The 15,166-nt window shown below is 35.8% G+C and overlaps 1 protein-coding gene across 1 annotated transcript in view; it reads left to right on the forward strand.

The window, feature by feature from the left end:
- Window positions 1-15,166, forward strand: part of Adgrl3 (adhesion G protein-coupled receptor L3) — a 438,014-nt gene that overhangs the window by 399,820 nt on the left and 23,028 nt on the right. Inside the window, exons 20-22 of the mRNA XM_051170906.1 lie at window positions 2,485-2,653; window positions 7,192-7,317; window positions 11,275-11,371. Coding sequence (XP_051026863.1) covers window positions 2,485-2,653; window positions 7,192-7,317; window positions 11,275-11,371 — 392 coding nt within the window. The remainder of the gene's footprint in view (window positions 1-2,484; window positions 2,654-7,191; window positions 7,318-11,274; window positions 11,372-15,166) is intronic.

A 15,166-nucleotide genomic window follows, 5' to 3' on the forward strand; every position in this document is an offset into this window, starting at 1 on the left:
TCGCACCTCACCTCTGTTGATGGGCTATCCATCACTTTATCACAGTGTCTCAGTAACAGCACTTCCCTGTGGTACAGACTTGTCTCTCGTTGCTATCTCCAGTTGTGATGTGCTTTATGCTGCGTATTTCCAATTTTCTGTTGTGTCCTCAGGTATCATTCACACTAAAGTATTTTGTTACTTACTACTGTCTTTAAAATGAATTTTACGGATATGAAACTATCCAGTTAGAATTAGTATTAATGATTTCCTATATTACCTATATCTATAAAAGGGGAAGGACCCTTTACAATTCAATTTTACATATGCAGACTTTTCCCTTTGAAATTTGACGCCTATATCATGATGACTATCCTACTAGCTTATGAATACATTGAAACTACTGAAGCAAAGCTACAAGTCTGTACCACTCTAACAAATGGAGAGGAAATTGTAACAATTGGAGATTTGCTTATAATTTTAAAACTTACTTGTCCTGCAAGAATCAACTGAGATTGGCCACCTGTGGGCTACATTGCTGTAGACTTTCAGTTTGTTCTTCTGGTGAAGAGTTCTTGGTTTCCATCCCTGCTCCCATCCCCTGCTCCCATCGCACTTACTTCTTCATGCTTTTGCTTAGTTTGTTCCTTGAAAATTAGAGCTCATTGCAGTTCTAGACCATTTAACCCTTGGATCCATTGTGTGTTTTCTACTGGATAATGGCTGACTTCAGTATTTTGTGCCCTCATTTGGTTTCTTTATCTAAGTAGGTACTTTCTCTTTATTTAATGATAATTCCTTCCATTTTTTTTCCTTTTTCTGATTATCTATTAGAAGCCAAGAGCTATTGTTTGTATGTTTCCATATTTTGGAATTCAGTTGTGAAATAAGTATTAACATTTAAGGTCTTTTCTAATTCATATAAGCAAATGTGCCAAATGTTAGAGCAAATGTCCTTTATTCAAGAATGGTATTGTTTTACAGCAAACTTGATCCATTTAGTGGAGATTTAAGTCTGAAATACAATGACTGACAGTGTGGAAGAAAAATAACAGTATTTACAAACCATTTTAATACTCCTCTGGGACCATATCTTAAAGTCTTTAAACAACAACAACAAACAAAATAATTGATTTTAGATTAGTGTTAATTATATAGTTTTCCCTCTTTCACTTTACAAAGAATCAATCCCCCCAAATATTTTCTCCTTGGACAACAAAAATAATATCTATTATGTATAATATAAAAATCAAATTCTGAAAAGAAATGTTAACTTGGTGTGTTCAAGGAAGGGATTCTGGGACAGAAAGGGGTGAGCCTATGAATGTGTAGAGATCTTGGATGCTCTGGGTCCTATTTTTCTCTTCAACTTCCAAGATGAGAAGGATTCCATTTCCAGTTACTAGGGGCCCATCTGTTGAAAGAGTTCATCTTACGTTCCTAGCAAATGGGTAGCTGACCACAAACATATGAACTCCTGTCACCAGCTTATTACCATTGAACACGGCATCTTGGAGGAAATGATGCAAACAGAGTAAAACTGACTGCTTACCTTTCCTTATTACTTCACTCATACCACTTCATCCCCATTCTCAGCTCCATCCTCTTCCCTGAGTTTGCAGACACTTGCAGAGATGAAGACATCCTAAGCCTACAAAGATACTAAAGGCCTGATTTCCAAAACCATAGTTCAAGATAATCTACAAGATGGTACCTGAAGGCTAAAAGGTTTTTTTTTTTTTTTACCAGTAGAGAGGAACTTTCTTTTTTAACCTACTGTATCTTGCTCTTGCTTGCTCTCCCTGTCTATAGAATGAAACTAGCCTGCTCAGCTTTAAATATGTGCTTCAGCTGTGCAGTCAGGGGGTACCCATATAATCCTAGCACTCAGGAGACAGAGGCAGGCCTTGTCTACAGAGGGAGTTCCAGGACAACCGGGGCTACACAGAGAATCCCTGTCTGGAAAACCCAAAACCAAACCCAAACAAAAATGTACTCCAATTAGAGGTTCCTTCTAGTCAGAGTTAGTTTTTTTCCCAACAAATATAATAATATTTGTTAGAAAAGAAGGAAGTCTGGGGGAAGATGGTATACAAATGTATTCAATGAAGCACTGAAAGACTGAGTGCACTCAGACAAATGTACGAAGAAGTCTGGTGAAGACTAGCATAACTTTAAAGACTTTTCTCCTTTCCCACTCACCATAATTACATATCCATACCATTTGCATATGTATTGCAAACACATGAATAATTTATGGCACAAATCTGCTTTTGCTTAAATGAATTTCTGTGTTCATAACATTTTCATATACGTATATCCCCTCAAGCTTGAAAACTTGTAGTCCCCATTAAAATCTTAAAGCACTTATACCACTTGTCTCACATTTTCTGTCAGTACAACTTACCATAACCTTTTTTCAATGTCAGCATCATTGATATGGCATGGTTTCATTGACTTTGCACCGGTTGTCTGATAACCCTGAACTTTCTCTTCTCTTTGCAGGTCATGGGTTATAGGTGCAATAGCTCTCCTCTGCCTGTTAGGATTGACCTGGGCGTTTGGACTCATGTATATTAATGAGAGCACCGTCATCATGGCGTATCTCTTCACCATTTTCAATTCTCTACAGGGGATGTTTATATTCATTTTCCACTGTGTCCTACAGAAAAAGGTGAGCTATAGTTTTCAAGATCAGATGGTGGATATTCATGGTGTTAAAAGATGCCGCCTATATCTGCATATAGCATTCTTATGGTGTTTTAAAAATAAAATATATCCTGTATTTTCTCAGACACCAAACATACTACTTCATTTATTTTTATTGTTGATATATCAACCAGGAGAAAAATGGAAGTTGTTTAGAAAGTAACTTCTCAAAGTAAATCAAGGAATAGGCTAATTGTCCAATTTTATATATTGATAAGGAAATAAAATAATTCATTTTACAAGCCAGTTATAGTATTAAATATTTTGTCTGATCTTTTATACAATAATGACTTTCCCATTTCAATAGTTTTCAACTCTATCAAAAATGTGTCTCTATAGCTTTATAACATGGAATCTTAGCTAAATTTCCTGGGTTTTAGTCATAATACCTTCACTTAAAAGCTTCTTTGATTTTTAGGTAAGTTAATTAACCTCCTCATTATCCAGTTTCCTCATATGTGACATGGAGGTGATAAAAATAATTATGAAATATTAAAAAGGTGGCTCTAAAAATGAAGTGGCAAATATATTTTAATCTCAGAAAGTAATAATAATACGTTAATTTTGTTTTGGAAAACAGCAAAAATGAGGACACATCTTCTCTATCACTAAGCTTTCTTTAATGAAGGCTGAAAATTCAAAATACTGTCTAAACCAGAGTCTAAGAATCATGTTCACTTATCAGACAGGGCAAGAATAAAACCAAATTTTATTGTATTTCAATTTTAGCTGGTAATAAATATTTACAATGTTTTCCTATGTTCACAAATACAGGATAGAGTAATAATGGTCAATTCGTCCCCTAAATCTAGGTTACACATATTAGAAAAGATGAGTTGTGTGCTGATCAGGTCAAATTCGCCCAAAAGATAGGCTAAAATTGAGTGAATGAAGTCTGTCAAATGATGATAAGCCCAACCTTTCAGTAGCTCACTTCACTTTATGTTATTTTAACACTTTGAGCCATTTGATGAAATGAAATACCCCACAAAGGCACACAGCTTGATAAAGGCTTTGCCAGTCTTCAAGACATAGTTTTGTGATCATCATGGTTGATGTTATCTAGCAGATAATCAGAGAATGAAAGAGAATCTTGCAGAAACCGTCTGGGTATGACTTGCATCATTTCTGTTCATTTTCCATAGAGCAGGACTCTATAGATGGTACCTTAAACTTCTAGGGGCACTAAGGAAAGACAGTTTAGCTTTTAGCTTGTATACCTACGAGAACAGAAACTGGCTATGGCCACCTCATAATAATTAGCTGCACTTGATGGATTTAAAGAAGAAGAGACAAGCAAATTGTAAGGAAAAAGATGGAAAGAAGTGTTCAGGAATAGAATGAGAATAAAGACCACACATTAAATTAAAGACAGGAGAAAGCTTGAAAGTATGGTCATTAGCATTTTAATGGACATTAGGGAAGTCAAGGAGACTAAATGCTCTGAAAGATATGTATATTTGGAAAGACGAAAACCATAACTGTCATCTGTACTTCATACATTAGAATGATTTGAAGAGATAAGTTTTAAATATTAACAGTAATATAGAAACTACCTATTGGTCAGTAAAGCTTCCTTTTGATATTTTGGAAATCAATTGATTTGACCGTATCTTTTTAGCTAATACTTATAGCATACTTATTTATTCCTTTTATTTTTCTTACTTTACATAAAGATGACTAAAATAAATAAAAATTGTTTTTAGCACTCATGTGGCTGAGAACCCATAGCCAAGTATATTCATCATATCTAACAAATCAGGTTTTTAAAATATATCTATCAAGCTAATGTGCTTTTGTTTAGACAGAACTCAGGAAATTGGGGTTCATGGCACAAATTGACTTAGCTGCCTTTTATTTTCCAATAAAATAATTACCATTATTACATTTTAAATGTGTATGCTTAAAATTTTAAATATATATATAGACATGAGTCTTGCCTCAAAAATATTAGAAATATTGACTTTGTTTGTTTTCTGATACTGAAACTGAATATCCATACTAGGTAATTTAAAGGATTGAATTTGATGTCAGGCTTCTGGGGACTGAGAAGCCCATATTGAGGTGTTTGACCTGTGTTGCCTTTTGCTCCTTTAAAACATGATAGAAAGCATCCTATGGCCGCTAGAGGAGTACGCAGCTACCAGCATTGCCTTTCTCTTCCCAGAGAGCCACCCCAGGACCTTATCTCATCTTAATTACCTCCCAGAGATCCTACCTCCAATACCATTAGCATGTCAGTTTGGGGATTATGTTTCAAGCAGATGAACATTGCAGGGGACAAATTCACACTAAAGTATTGACTACAGGACACTTAATAGATATATTTACTAAGCCATGATTGGAAACATTTTTATGTTTCTAATAAATAGTAATCATTTTTCTTTCTATTAAAAAAAAGATTGTTGGCATTATTATTTCGTGTCAAGAACCTGTCTCAGCGTCAACAAGTATAGAAATTTTCTCAAAAAAAAAAAAAATAGTCAAAAACTTGGTTTTGTTGTCGCAGAAATATCTTTAAAAGCCTATAAAAGCTTTCAGACTAAACTTCATTAATACAAGTTTGCTCTTGAAATTGCTTTCATATTCCAGTTAAATACGTGATAATCAGTTTTGAGGTTTTATGTTTTATAAAGGTACTTGTTGGTTTATTGAACTCTTAAATAGAAATTAAATCCTTTGAAATGAAAGTTATTTCCCATTGTGAATTGTATAGTGTATCAACAGTATTTCTACTTGCTACAGTAAAATTGGTCACTGTTGCTTTTGAACTCACATATTCAGGATACTTTCAGAGCTTCCAGGATTATTTATTCTGATTTGAGAGTATGGAAAATCATTGCATTTGTGAGGTCTATTCTCTTTTCTGTCTTCCATATTCTAGTCAACATCACACTGAAATAAGCTAGCAGCATCAGATGACATATCTCTTGAAGTAGAATAAATAGTTCATGGACATGACCCGTGTTAATTTTTTTCATTAAGACATATGTTGAACACTTTAAGTTATACCAGAACAAAGGAGAACTGTCATATTAAATCCTGTAGCAATGCAATTGACAGGGAGCTTAGCATCACTATAGCTCTAGATTTGCTGGTTGTTTATAAATTCACTGCAGATTATTCAGGCTTTGTTATAAAATGCAAATACTTCATAGTGAACCCTTCTGGCTAGTCCTGCAGTGTGTCTTTGGTACAAGACACCTGGCCACACCAAGTCCTTAGTCAAGAAGGAGAGGGTATGCTGATATTGTATGCTCGTTTTTGGTTGTTGGTTGATTCAGTCCTGGCCGTCAGCCTGTGGCATAGGACTGTCTACCTTCAGGGTACTTCATCTCTCCTTAGTTAAACCACTCAGGAAAAGACCTCACAGACACACCTCTGGGTGTGCTCTCACAGTCTTAAATCTAATCACATTGACAATGAAGACTAACCACCATACCATTCCTGCTGCATATAAGCATGCAAGCAATTTCAGTCCTTCACAGAAACCAGAATATGTTGTGGAACAATAATGTGCACACTACCACGTCGTCATGGAAACATATGTGTGGGTATACTAAGTATGATAAGGTGTTCCTTGTAGTGTTGTTTTTTGATAACTAGGGATATGACCTATATTCATATGCTTTGTTCAGTAAAGCCTGCAGTCATAAGAATTTTAAATGGGACACAAGTTTGCCTCCCCTTCATAGAAAATCTTAATAATGTTCTCAGCCTTGAAAACACAAATTATAGATGTTCATTGGTATTTTCCAAAATCTTATCTATTATATTATAGATTAAGGATTTATTTATGCTGCTGGTGGTGACACATACCTTTAATTCCAGCACTTGGGAGGCAGAGGCAGGCAGATTTCTGAGTTCAAAACCAGCCTGGTCTACAAAATGAATTTTAAATGTAGCTGTATATAATTATTGAGCACAGTTTTCTGGAAGTGTACTAAGATATTTTGAATTTTTTGCTCAAATCTTTAAAACTTAAAAAAAAAAAAAAACACAAAAGAAATATACATTTAAAAGAAATGCTTAGCCCAGCACAATTCCTTCTTTTGTCTTTAAATATTAAAGCATGTCCCTTTCTCTCCTCTTTGGTCACCTGGCTTCTCTACCTCACTCCTTTCAACTTTCTCATGACTTCTATCTAAAGAAGAGTAGTTAAAATACTGCTGAAGTAGCGGGTCACTATATAAAATTAATAAGGCTAAAACAGCGTCTTTTAAGTTTTAAGTGTATGGATTTTTTAATTATGAGGTAATAATATCACTGAGTTATTACTGATGTGGCAGACGGGTACGTGTTTACATAGGTTCCAGTAGTGTGAAATCTAAGCGTGGCAACAGGAATCTGTTTTGTGCTGGAAAATAGATGACCAACAGCTTTGTTTCTGTGGAGCTAGGAAGGAATTACATTCTTGAAAACAAAAGTTCATATACAAGTTATAATTTACTTACTAGCAGAAATGAACGAAGCTCTAAGAGATGTTTACATTTCATTGCCTAGGTACGGAAAGAGTATGGGAAATGCCTACGCACGCATTGCTGTAGTGGGAAAAGCACCGAGAGTTCGATTGGCTCAGGGAAAACATCTGGTTCTCGAACTCCGGGAAGGTACTCCACAGGCTCACAGGTAACTACAACTGACTCCCTGAGCTGATGTTCTCTTTCCAGTGGTCAGCTTTAAGTCACTGCCCTTTGTGACCAGCCTACCCCAAGTGCTTGTCACAATCAAAGGACTGGCTTTAGTGTTACTGGCAAGAAACAGTAGGAACAAATTATATAAAAATTACGGAAAATGCAGAACGTAGGTGGGGCTCCTCTCCCGAGTGGAAAGCTATCCAGGGATGATGACTGATGGGGAAAGAAAAGTTACTTTGCTTCAAAGATAAGGCCTCTCGTATGTTGCACATGCTACACAGATGGACCAACGCCTGTTTAATTGATAGGAAGCACTCATTAGACTCGGTGGGGCATAAGGAAAACAAAATGAACAAACAAACAAACAAAAAACCTCCGAGGATATGAGGTTGCCGGGGAAGCATGGTGGGAAGTCTAGAAGAAGGTGGAGCAGGGAGGAGAGACTACTTGTAATAAAAATAGATTGCATACCTGCATGGAATTCTCAAAGGAAAGATTAAATTTAAAAGGGTTAAATTATTAAGCATACAGTCAAGATTCACATAATTATTAAGAACCTAAGAGTGGCTATAATATGCAGAGGAAAAATTCCTAATTGAAATGAAATTGATAATTTTATGCGAATGATCCTCAAGTTTCTCATATGTTCAATAAATATAACAATTCTTAGTTACATGCTAATATATATATATATATATATATATATATATGTGTGTGTGTGTGTGTGTGTGTGTGTGTGTGTGTGTGTGTGATATGTGGGAGTAGAAAGATACCTCAGCTGTTAATAGCACTGGCTGCTTTTTCAGAGGACCCAGGTTAGAGTCTTAGCACCCACATGTGGTTCACAGTCCCAAAATACCTAAAACCCTTTTCTGGCCCTTGTAAGTACTGTACACATGGGGTGTACAGACATCTATGCAACCAAAACATTCAAATACATGAAGCAAAAAATACAAATGAGAAAAATAGCAAAATAAGACATGTTTAGTGAAAAATGTAGTTGACACATTGCTATGTATCTGAAAATAGAATGTTCCAGTGCAGTGAAGAACAGCACCAAACCATCATTGGTAGAAGTATTCTATCCCATTCTCCTTGTTCCAGTAGGAAATATTGCTAAATTGTCCATGACCAGGGACTCTTTATGAGCTTTTTGGTAAAGTGTTTGCCATTTGTCCAGACCACAATATAATATTGTGAGGGTAATGCATGAATTTGTGTTAAGACTGGCAGGCTAATCTCCCATGGTTTAGTAGAAAATATGATTATGTCTAGATAGTTCTGAGGAAGGCTTAAATTAAGTAGTACAGTTTAAATGAAGAGTTCACCTTTCTTGTCTGTCTGTCTGTCTGTCTGTCTGTCTTCCTTTCTTTTTGTAATGCTGTATGTCCAACCAAGGCCTTTGCGCATGCTGAGCAAGCAGTCTACCTCCAGCAAGAATTTATCCCAACAAATATCATTTATCATCAATTTGTTTATGAAGCTTAATAAATTAAGTTTACATAAACAATTCTTTTTATATCTTAACAAATTCAGTTCCCTGTACTTAAAAAAATTCATGTGCAAGAGAAACATACCTGATTCTTTTAACTACATCAGCTGATTATAGATCTGCAGGACTAGCTAGCACGGGAATTAATAAATCAAAGTCCCTCTAAAACAAAGAAATATGTTTCAAAATTAATTGTGACTTTTTGTATGAAACTGTTAACATTTTCACCATTATAAAGGAAAAATTCTGGCATATAAGCACAAGTGTTACATCAGAGAACTTCTAAAATAATAATTCTTTTCCTTTACTTTTGAATTTAGACATGCTGAGTGTTTCCTATATAATGCCATAAATCTTTCAAGTTCTGGGGATCAAATGGCCAAAAGATAACTGTCCTTGTATTATAGAACTTTAATTCTCATGGTGATAAAAAAGGACGTATTAACAAACAGACAGAAAACTAAAACCAGATTTTGAAAGCTCCTGGAAAGAAATGTAAAGCGATAATGAGAGGCCCCGGTGACTGCACAGATTCAGTCATGAAGAAACATGTGTCCTTATGTGTTGAGGTCTGTGTGTCAGCAGCTGAACAACATTCTCAGTCAGGGAAGTCATTTCAGGGAATCACCGGTCAGAGTTAGAGGAGACTTAGTATGAGACACTTGAGGATGAGAGCACCGACAAATTCAGGAGCAGAAAGAACATCACTAGATAGGTGAAAAACGTCCTTTGGGAGACTGAGGAAGCCTGACTCTCTGAAAAAGGATGGGAGATTAAGCCATGGGAAGGACAAGGGATGCATCCCAAAGTTTTGCTGAGAGTATGCGAACAGATTTAATTTTGATTATTTAAAAACGCTGAAGGGATGGCTGAGAAAAACGCGAGAAAGGAAATTATTTACATGTAATGAGCATTATGTAGTAACTGTAATTTTGGAGGGTCCCGACTGGCAAGATAAATACTCCAATTCCTCCTCACTTTCCGGTCCCATCAACTTATTTCCTGAAAGTAATAACTTAAACAAGTTAATAATATAGGAATCAGGCCAACATCAATTTATAGGACTGTATGCAGAGATATTTTAATATCATGAACAGCAGAATGTTCTCCTCACATTGACTGACCTTTGACAGTTTGCCTTTTATTTTTCATCATGTATTTTATTGTATTTTAGATGTAGTCTCCTTTTCATATATGTCACTTAAAACAATAAACAAATGCATGTAATGACTATGAAATTGTGAAACATTAGTTAAATGAACACCTGTCAATTCTACATTCAACTTGGAAAAAGAATGTCCCCAGTGTACTATCTCCCTTGTATGACATCGCCCTGAACCATCTGACTGCCCCTCACCAAATTGTCCTGAATTTTATATTTTCATTGACATCCTCATTGTCTCTTCTCTCTCAGTAATATATCCATTATTTTGTCTTTATGACTCTTTCTTTAAAGTGGTATCTTACTGTATGGATATGATATAATTGTTTCTTTCACCCCCATATTCTAAGACATATCCTGTTGTTGGTGATGAGTTTTGCTGTATATGCATATGTACATGTATCTGCTGTTCTATCAGGGGAGAATATATGTTACATACCAACGTGGCTGACTACTTCTTAGCATATTTTAAGACTAAGAATAACTACTCTTACTATTCCAGTGTAGCTGGAAGATAACCAGCTTGTGAGGTTGGGTTCACTAGTAGAATCAGTAAAATTTCTAGTTGAGCATTTCATCTCTAAAACAATTCTAGAAGTATGTTGATTCCTGCTCAGAAAATCAACATTTTTTTCATCCCCAATTTAATAAAATGGCAAAACACAATAAAAGAGAACACTTCTCTCACAGACTAAAACTTTCTTTGTGAGCGATCTGCTTCTTAGAAATTAGAATTTAGAACTAGAGAGCATAAGGGGGGACCTCTCAGGTACCTGTAAAGCCCCCCCCATCCACCCTACTGTGACACAATGAATACAGCTGAGATATTTATTATTAACTCCTCAGAAAAAGTCAGGAGGTATGTAAGCTTTGAAACATCATTGGTCTCCTAGCAAAACTCACAGAAAATGTGACTTTGATAGCGTTTCAATAGCACTCTGTCTTCTTCTGTTACTGGATTCTTGTCAGAGTCTGAATTGTTAGTTTGCTTTACTTTTGAAACTAAAACTGTCTGGACTATATACTTCTCTGTTTAACACTGGTATAGTACTTTGCCTCTTCCATTAAACAATTAGTTTTAGTTGTTGCGGCATGGAAATCTATGAAAATGCCTAATGACAGTAAATAGCATCCCTAATTTGATTTCTGATGTTCTCGTGCCACTGTGTTGCAAATGTGTGGAAATGCCTTTTTACTAGCTGCTAGGAACCTCATATGGCTTTGATGGAAACTTTAAAATGTGTGTGAAAAGTCACTTTCTTATGGCTTTGTCTCCTTCTTCCTTCTCTATTCAGAGCCGAATTCGGAGAATGTGGAATGACACTGTCCGCAAACAGTCAGAGTCATCCTTCATCACTGGGGACATAAACAGCTCAGCATCCCTCAACAGAGGTACTTAAGAGTGATGGTTCATAATTACTGCTTTTCTGAAGAATGTAGGAAGTTCTTAAATGCATTGCTACTGATGCATGTTCTGACCCCTGTTCCATGTAAAATGAAATATTGTAGGGTTTGAAGCCTGGTGAGTGCAGCACTGTCTTCCATTATCCATGAATTTTTTTTTTTTAATACTGAATTTTCAGAAAATCTTTTCTGAGATAAATTACAAAATGAAAAACTTCTTTTCCTAAGCATATGACATTGTTATAAACTGCTGGGATGTTAGGCCTCATTGGAAGCAGTGAAAATGGGCAATGAAATGGCTATATAATCTGCTAAGCACCATAGAGTTCCCATTGTCCCAGGTATAAGGCGATTTCATCATCTTTGTGGAAGTAAAAAAAAAAAAAAACTGTCATAGTTAGGCAGGAAAAGTCAAAATTACCTCTAACTTTAATATCAAAAGATATATCCAGACAATTTTGGCTATTTAAAGATCTAGGAGTGAAATAACGTGTCTAATGCTTTGTGAGTGGGGAGGGGGCTTTGACGTTAGACTTGTGGATAAGCTGCTCCAAGATCTTCATTTAGACTTTGAGATGAAGTTATCACAAATTGTCATTTTGTGTGTAAGAGGAGCAGTCGATCGACATGTATCTCCAAGTTTCTCTGTCTCTCGCTTGTGCTTATGTATGCATGTGGATGTGTGAGTTTATGTGTGTGTGATAGAGAAACAGAGAGACAGAGAGAAATGGAAACAGAAACACAGAGAAATGGAGACAGAGACAGAGATACAGACAGACAGACAGACAGACAGAGGAAGGAGAAGAGGAGGAGAGGAGAAGGAGAAAAGGAGAGGCATAAGAAGTAGTTCAGCTGCCATAGAAACGAGTGAATACAGTTTACAGTGAGGTTTAGAAAGTACTTTGCATCACAGTTTTGTCTGGGAAGCTGTCATTTTTATGAACCAAATTGTTTTGCTACTTACATTGTTGTTTTGTCTTAACGTCGAACAAAATGATCAGTCTGTCTTAAGCCCATTTCCATTAGGGCTTTGTAATGATATTTAGAAAGAGCTCATACAGCTATTTTGCATTATGATTAAGAAGTCTGATGTTGGAGCTCTGGGTAGCCTCACTTAAAGGACAGCATGTTTGTGCAACTACAAATAGAGTGCTAGGAAAAATGGTATGCAAGCTGATTTTTGACTCAGGCATTCTGGCTTACTTTAACCTCTGTTGGTTGGTTTTATTTGAGTCACTGAGAAACTAACTGTAATTAGTGATATTTTAAACTGTCTCTATTACTTTATGATAAGTAAAAACAGTGAATGGTAATTTTCATCTAAGTACAAGAAAATGCATTTAAATCAGACAGCTACACTCTTCTTTCTTTCATTTCTCAGTTTTATTCACTAAATAATGCTTATTTTGAAAGTCTTATTCAAAGACTCTCCTTTTCAGTATAGTGCTCATGTTTTCTTCATGAAAATTTATGGAAATATCAGTTTTTTTTTTCACTTTATGCTCTAAGTCATCACCCATGCCTCAGTGGCCTTGAGAGTAATTTGCTCCATTTGTGACTGATGTTCATTGCTGTTAAGTGTTACCATCTGTAGACGCTTTGCAGTTTGATCACATGAAGGAAACTAGCCCTTTCAGTAAGATCCAGCCAGAGTATCTTGATTCCAGAGATCCCAGCAGCCAAGGAAGAGTTGGTGCTTAGAAAGGGTGAGACAATGGGGTTCGAATGATGTGCTAGTCTTTAAGCTTACTGTGAGGATGGCTATACTACATGAATTCAATTTTTTTCTCTACTATTGAGATCAGATTTAATGTAAAGACACTGTGCTATGCAAGAATAGCAATCAATGCTTCAGTGAGCTATTATTCTGGCTTTTATTTCTTTCCAACTAATTCCTCAAATTCTATCAACTTTGGGTATGGTGATATGAGGACGACTGGGCAAATACACAATAAATTTAAAGGAAATAAACTGATTTTGTATCAATTGATTTTACAGATTAGTCTGTTCATTAGGAATCTTGCTCTTTTGAAGATATTTAATGAGGCTGTTAATTGCAGGGACTTAAAATACTTATGTCATAGAATAAGTTATTTTAATAATGCCTTGGGGAAGGGACGAAAATGAGTGTTTGATATGACATGTGTTCAGGATACATATCCTTCCTTTTATTCAGCAATATTAGTAGTGCTGAAAAGCCAGGACTCTTGTTCATTTCTTGTGTTCATTTTCCTGTGAAACCCTTCCTCTCCCCCAGTGTCCCAACTGTGAAACTCTATTTTATTTTCACCTTCTTTTTTTCTTTGAAAATTTCCTACATATATACAGTGTCCCTCAATCATATTCCTCATCATCCCCCTCCCACCTCTCTCTAGGACCGCCCATCACACTCTTCAAGTTCATGTCTTCAGTTTTTTAAAAGTTTGTTTCCTAATATTTTAATGTGCAGAGTCCAGTTAATGCTGACCACATACTCATGGGTATGCTTATACACTGCAGCATGGATGACCTTCAGGTGGCCACATTCCTAAAGGGACATGGCTCTTCCTCACCCCCGAAGCCATCAACTGTCAAATAGCATCTGCACTAGGAATAAAGCCTCAGAAGACCCTTCCCAATTCATCTCATTTTTTTTTTAATCTCATGTGATTAGAACACTTTGAAATCTTGTTTCTCCTTGTTATATCTCTAGAGATAGTCTTTAACTTCCTTCTTTAATCTCGTCTTATTCCCCAGGATCATATCTCCCCTGCATTCAAGCGTGTGTAACATATTTAGGTATGTGACATCCAAGATCCATCATCCCAGATAAATGCTTCAGCCACCTCAACAACATAACCACATCTGTGAACTCAAAAGATTATATCCTCTATTATTAAAATAAGCATCTTAGACACTACATTTTTACATCGTCACATAGTCAACCTTCCCATTCATTCTTGGGTTCAGCTGTAAAACTTGGGGAAAATTCTACATCTAAGCTAGATATGCACAAACTTTTCGTTGTTGTTTCATTTTGGTTTTACTTTGGGAGTGTTGACCCATGGAAACTACAAGCTATGGTTAAAGAAACTTTTACTTTTAACTTAGGAGTATTGTCAGAGGAGTATTGTTTTAAATTTTGTATCTCTTAACCTATTCCCACCCCCCCTCCCCAAAATATCACACCTACTCAGGAGCTATTAAAAATGAAGAATCTGTCAGACAGGACAGAGACTTTTAATATTTTTGTTACTATTTAGGTTTCCTGTTTGTTTCCATCTCAGATAGTCTTTTCCTAATCAACTTGCTGCATCCTATATATTGAATTTATCAGATTATATTTCTAGATTTCCTAGTATAAAAAAAACTTGATTGTGATTGGGACTTTTTTCTTCATCTTATATAAAACCTAGGAAATTTTATTGGTAGTTTTCAATTTACATATTCTCTTTGCAATTCTATTGTTTTGGCCACCTGCCTTTTTTAAATGTTCATTTAGGTATGAACTTTGACTATATGTATTTATAAAACTGTTTCCATAAATATTTCCTAAACATTTTCAAAGGCTTTTTTTTCTTTCCCATGTGTACATCTGCAAATCTTGCAATGAGAACAACTACAAAAGTAGCATTTCTGATGGCATCGAACAAACCGGGAAAAGGACCATTACACCAGTTGTAGGGTAAATGTAGTGTTTCAGCAAAGTGTAACTGTGAGAGAAGCCAACATTTCCACAAGCTTGGCTGTCAGCAAGAGGATTTATTCACTGGTTTACTTAAATATTTACTATTTTGTTGGAAG

Source organism: Acomys russatus, chromosome 28, assembly GCF_903995435.1.
Source record: "Acomys russatus chromosome 28, mAcoRus1.1, whole genome shotgun sequence".
Taxonomy (NCBI): Eukaryota; Metazoa; Chordata; class Mammalia; order Rodentia; family Muridae; genus Acomys; species Acomys russatus.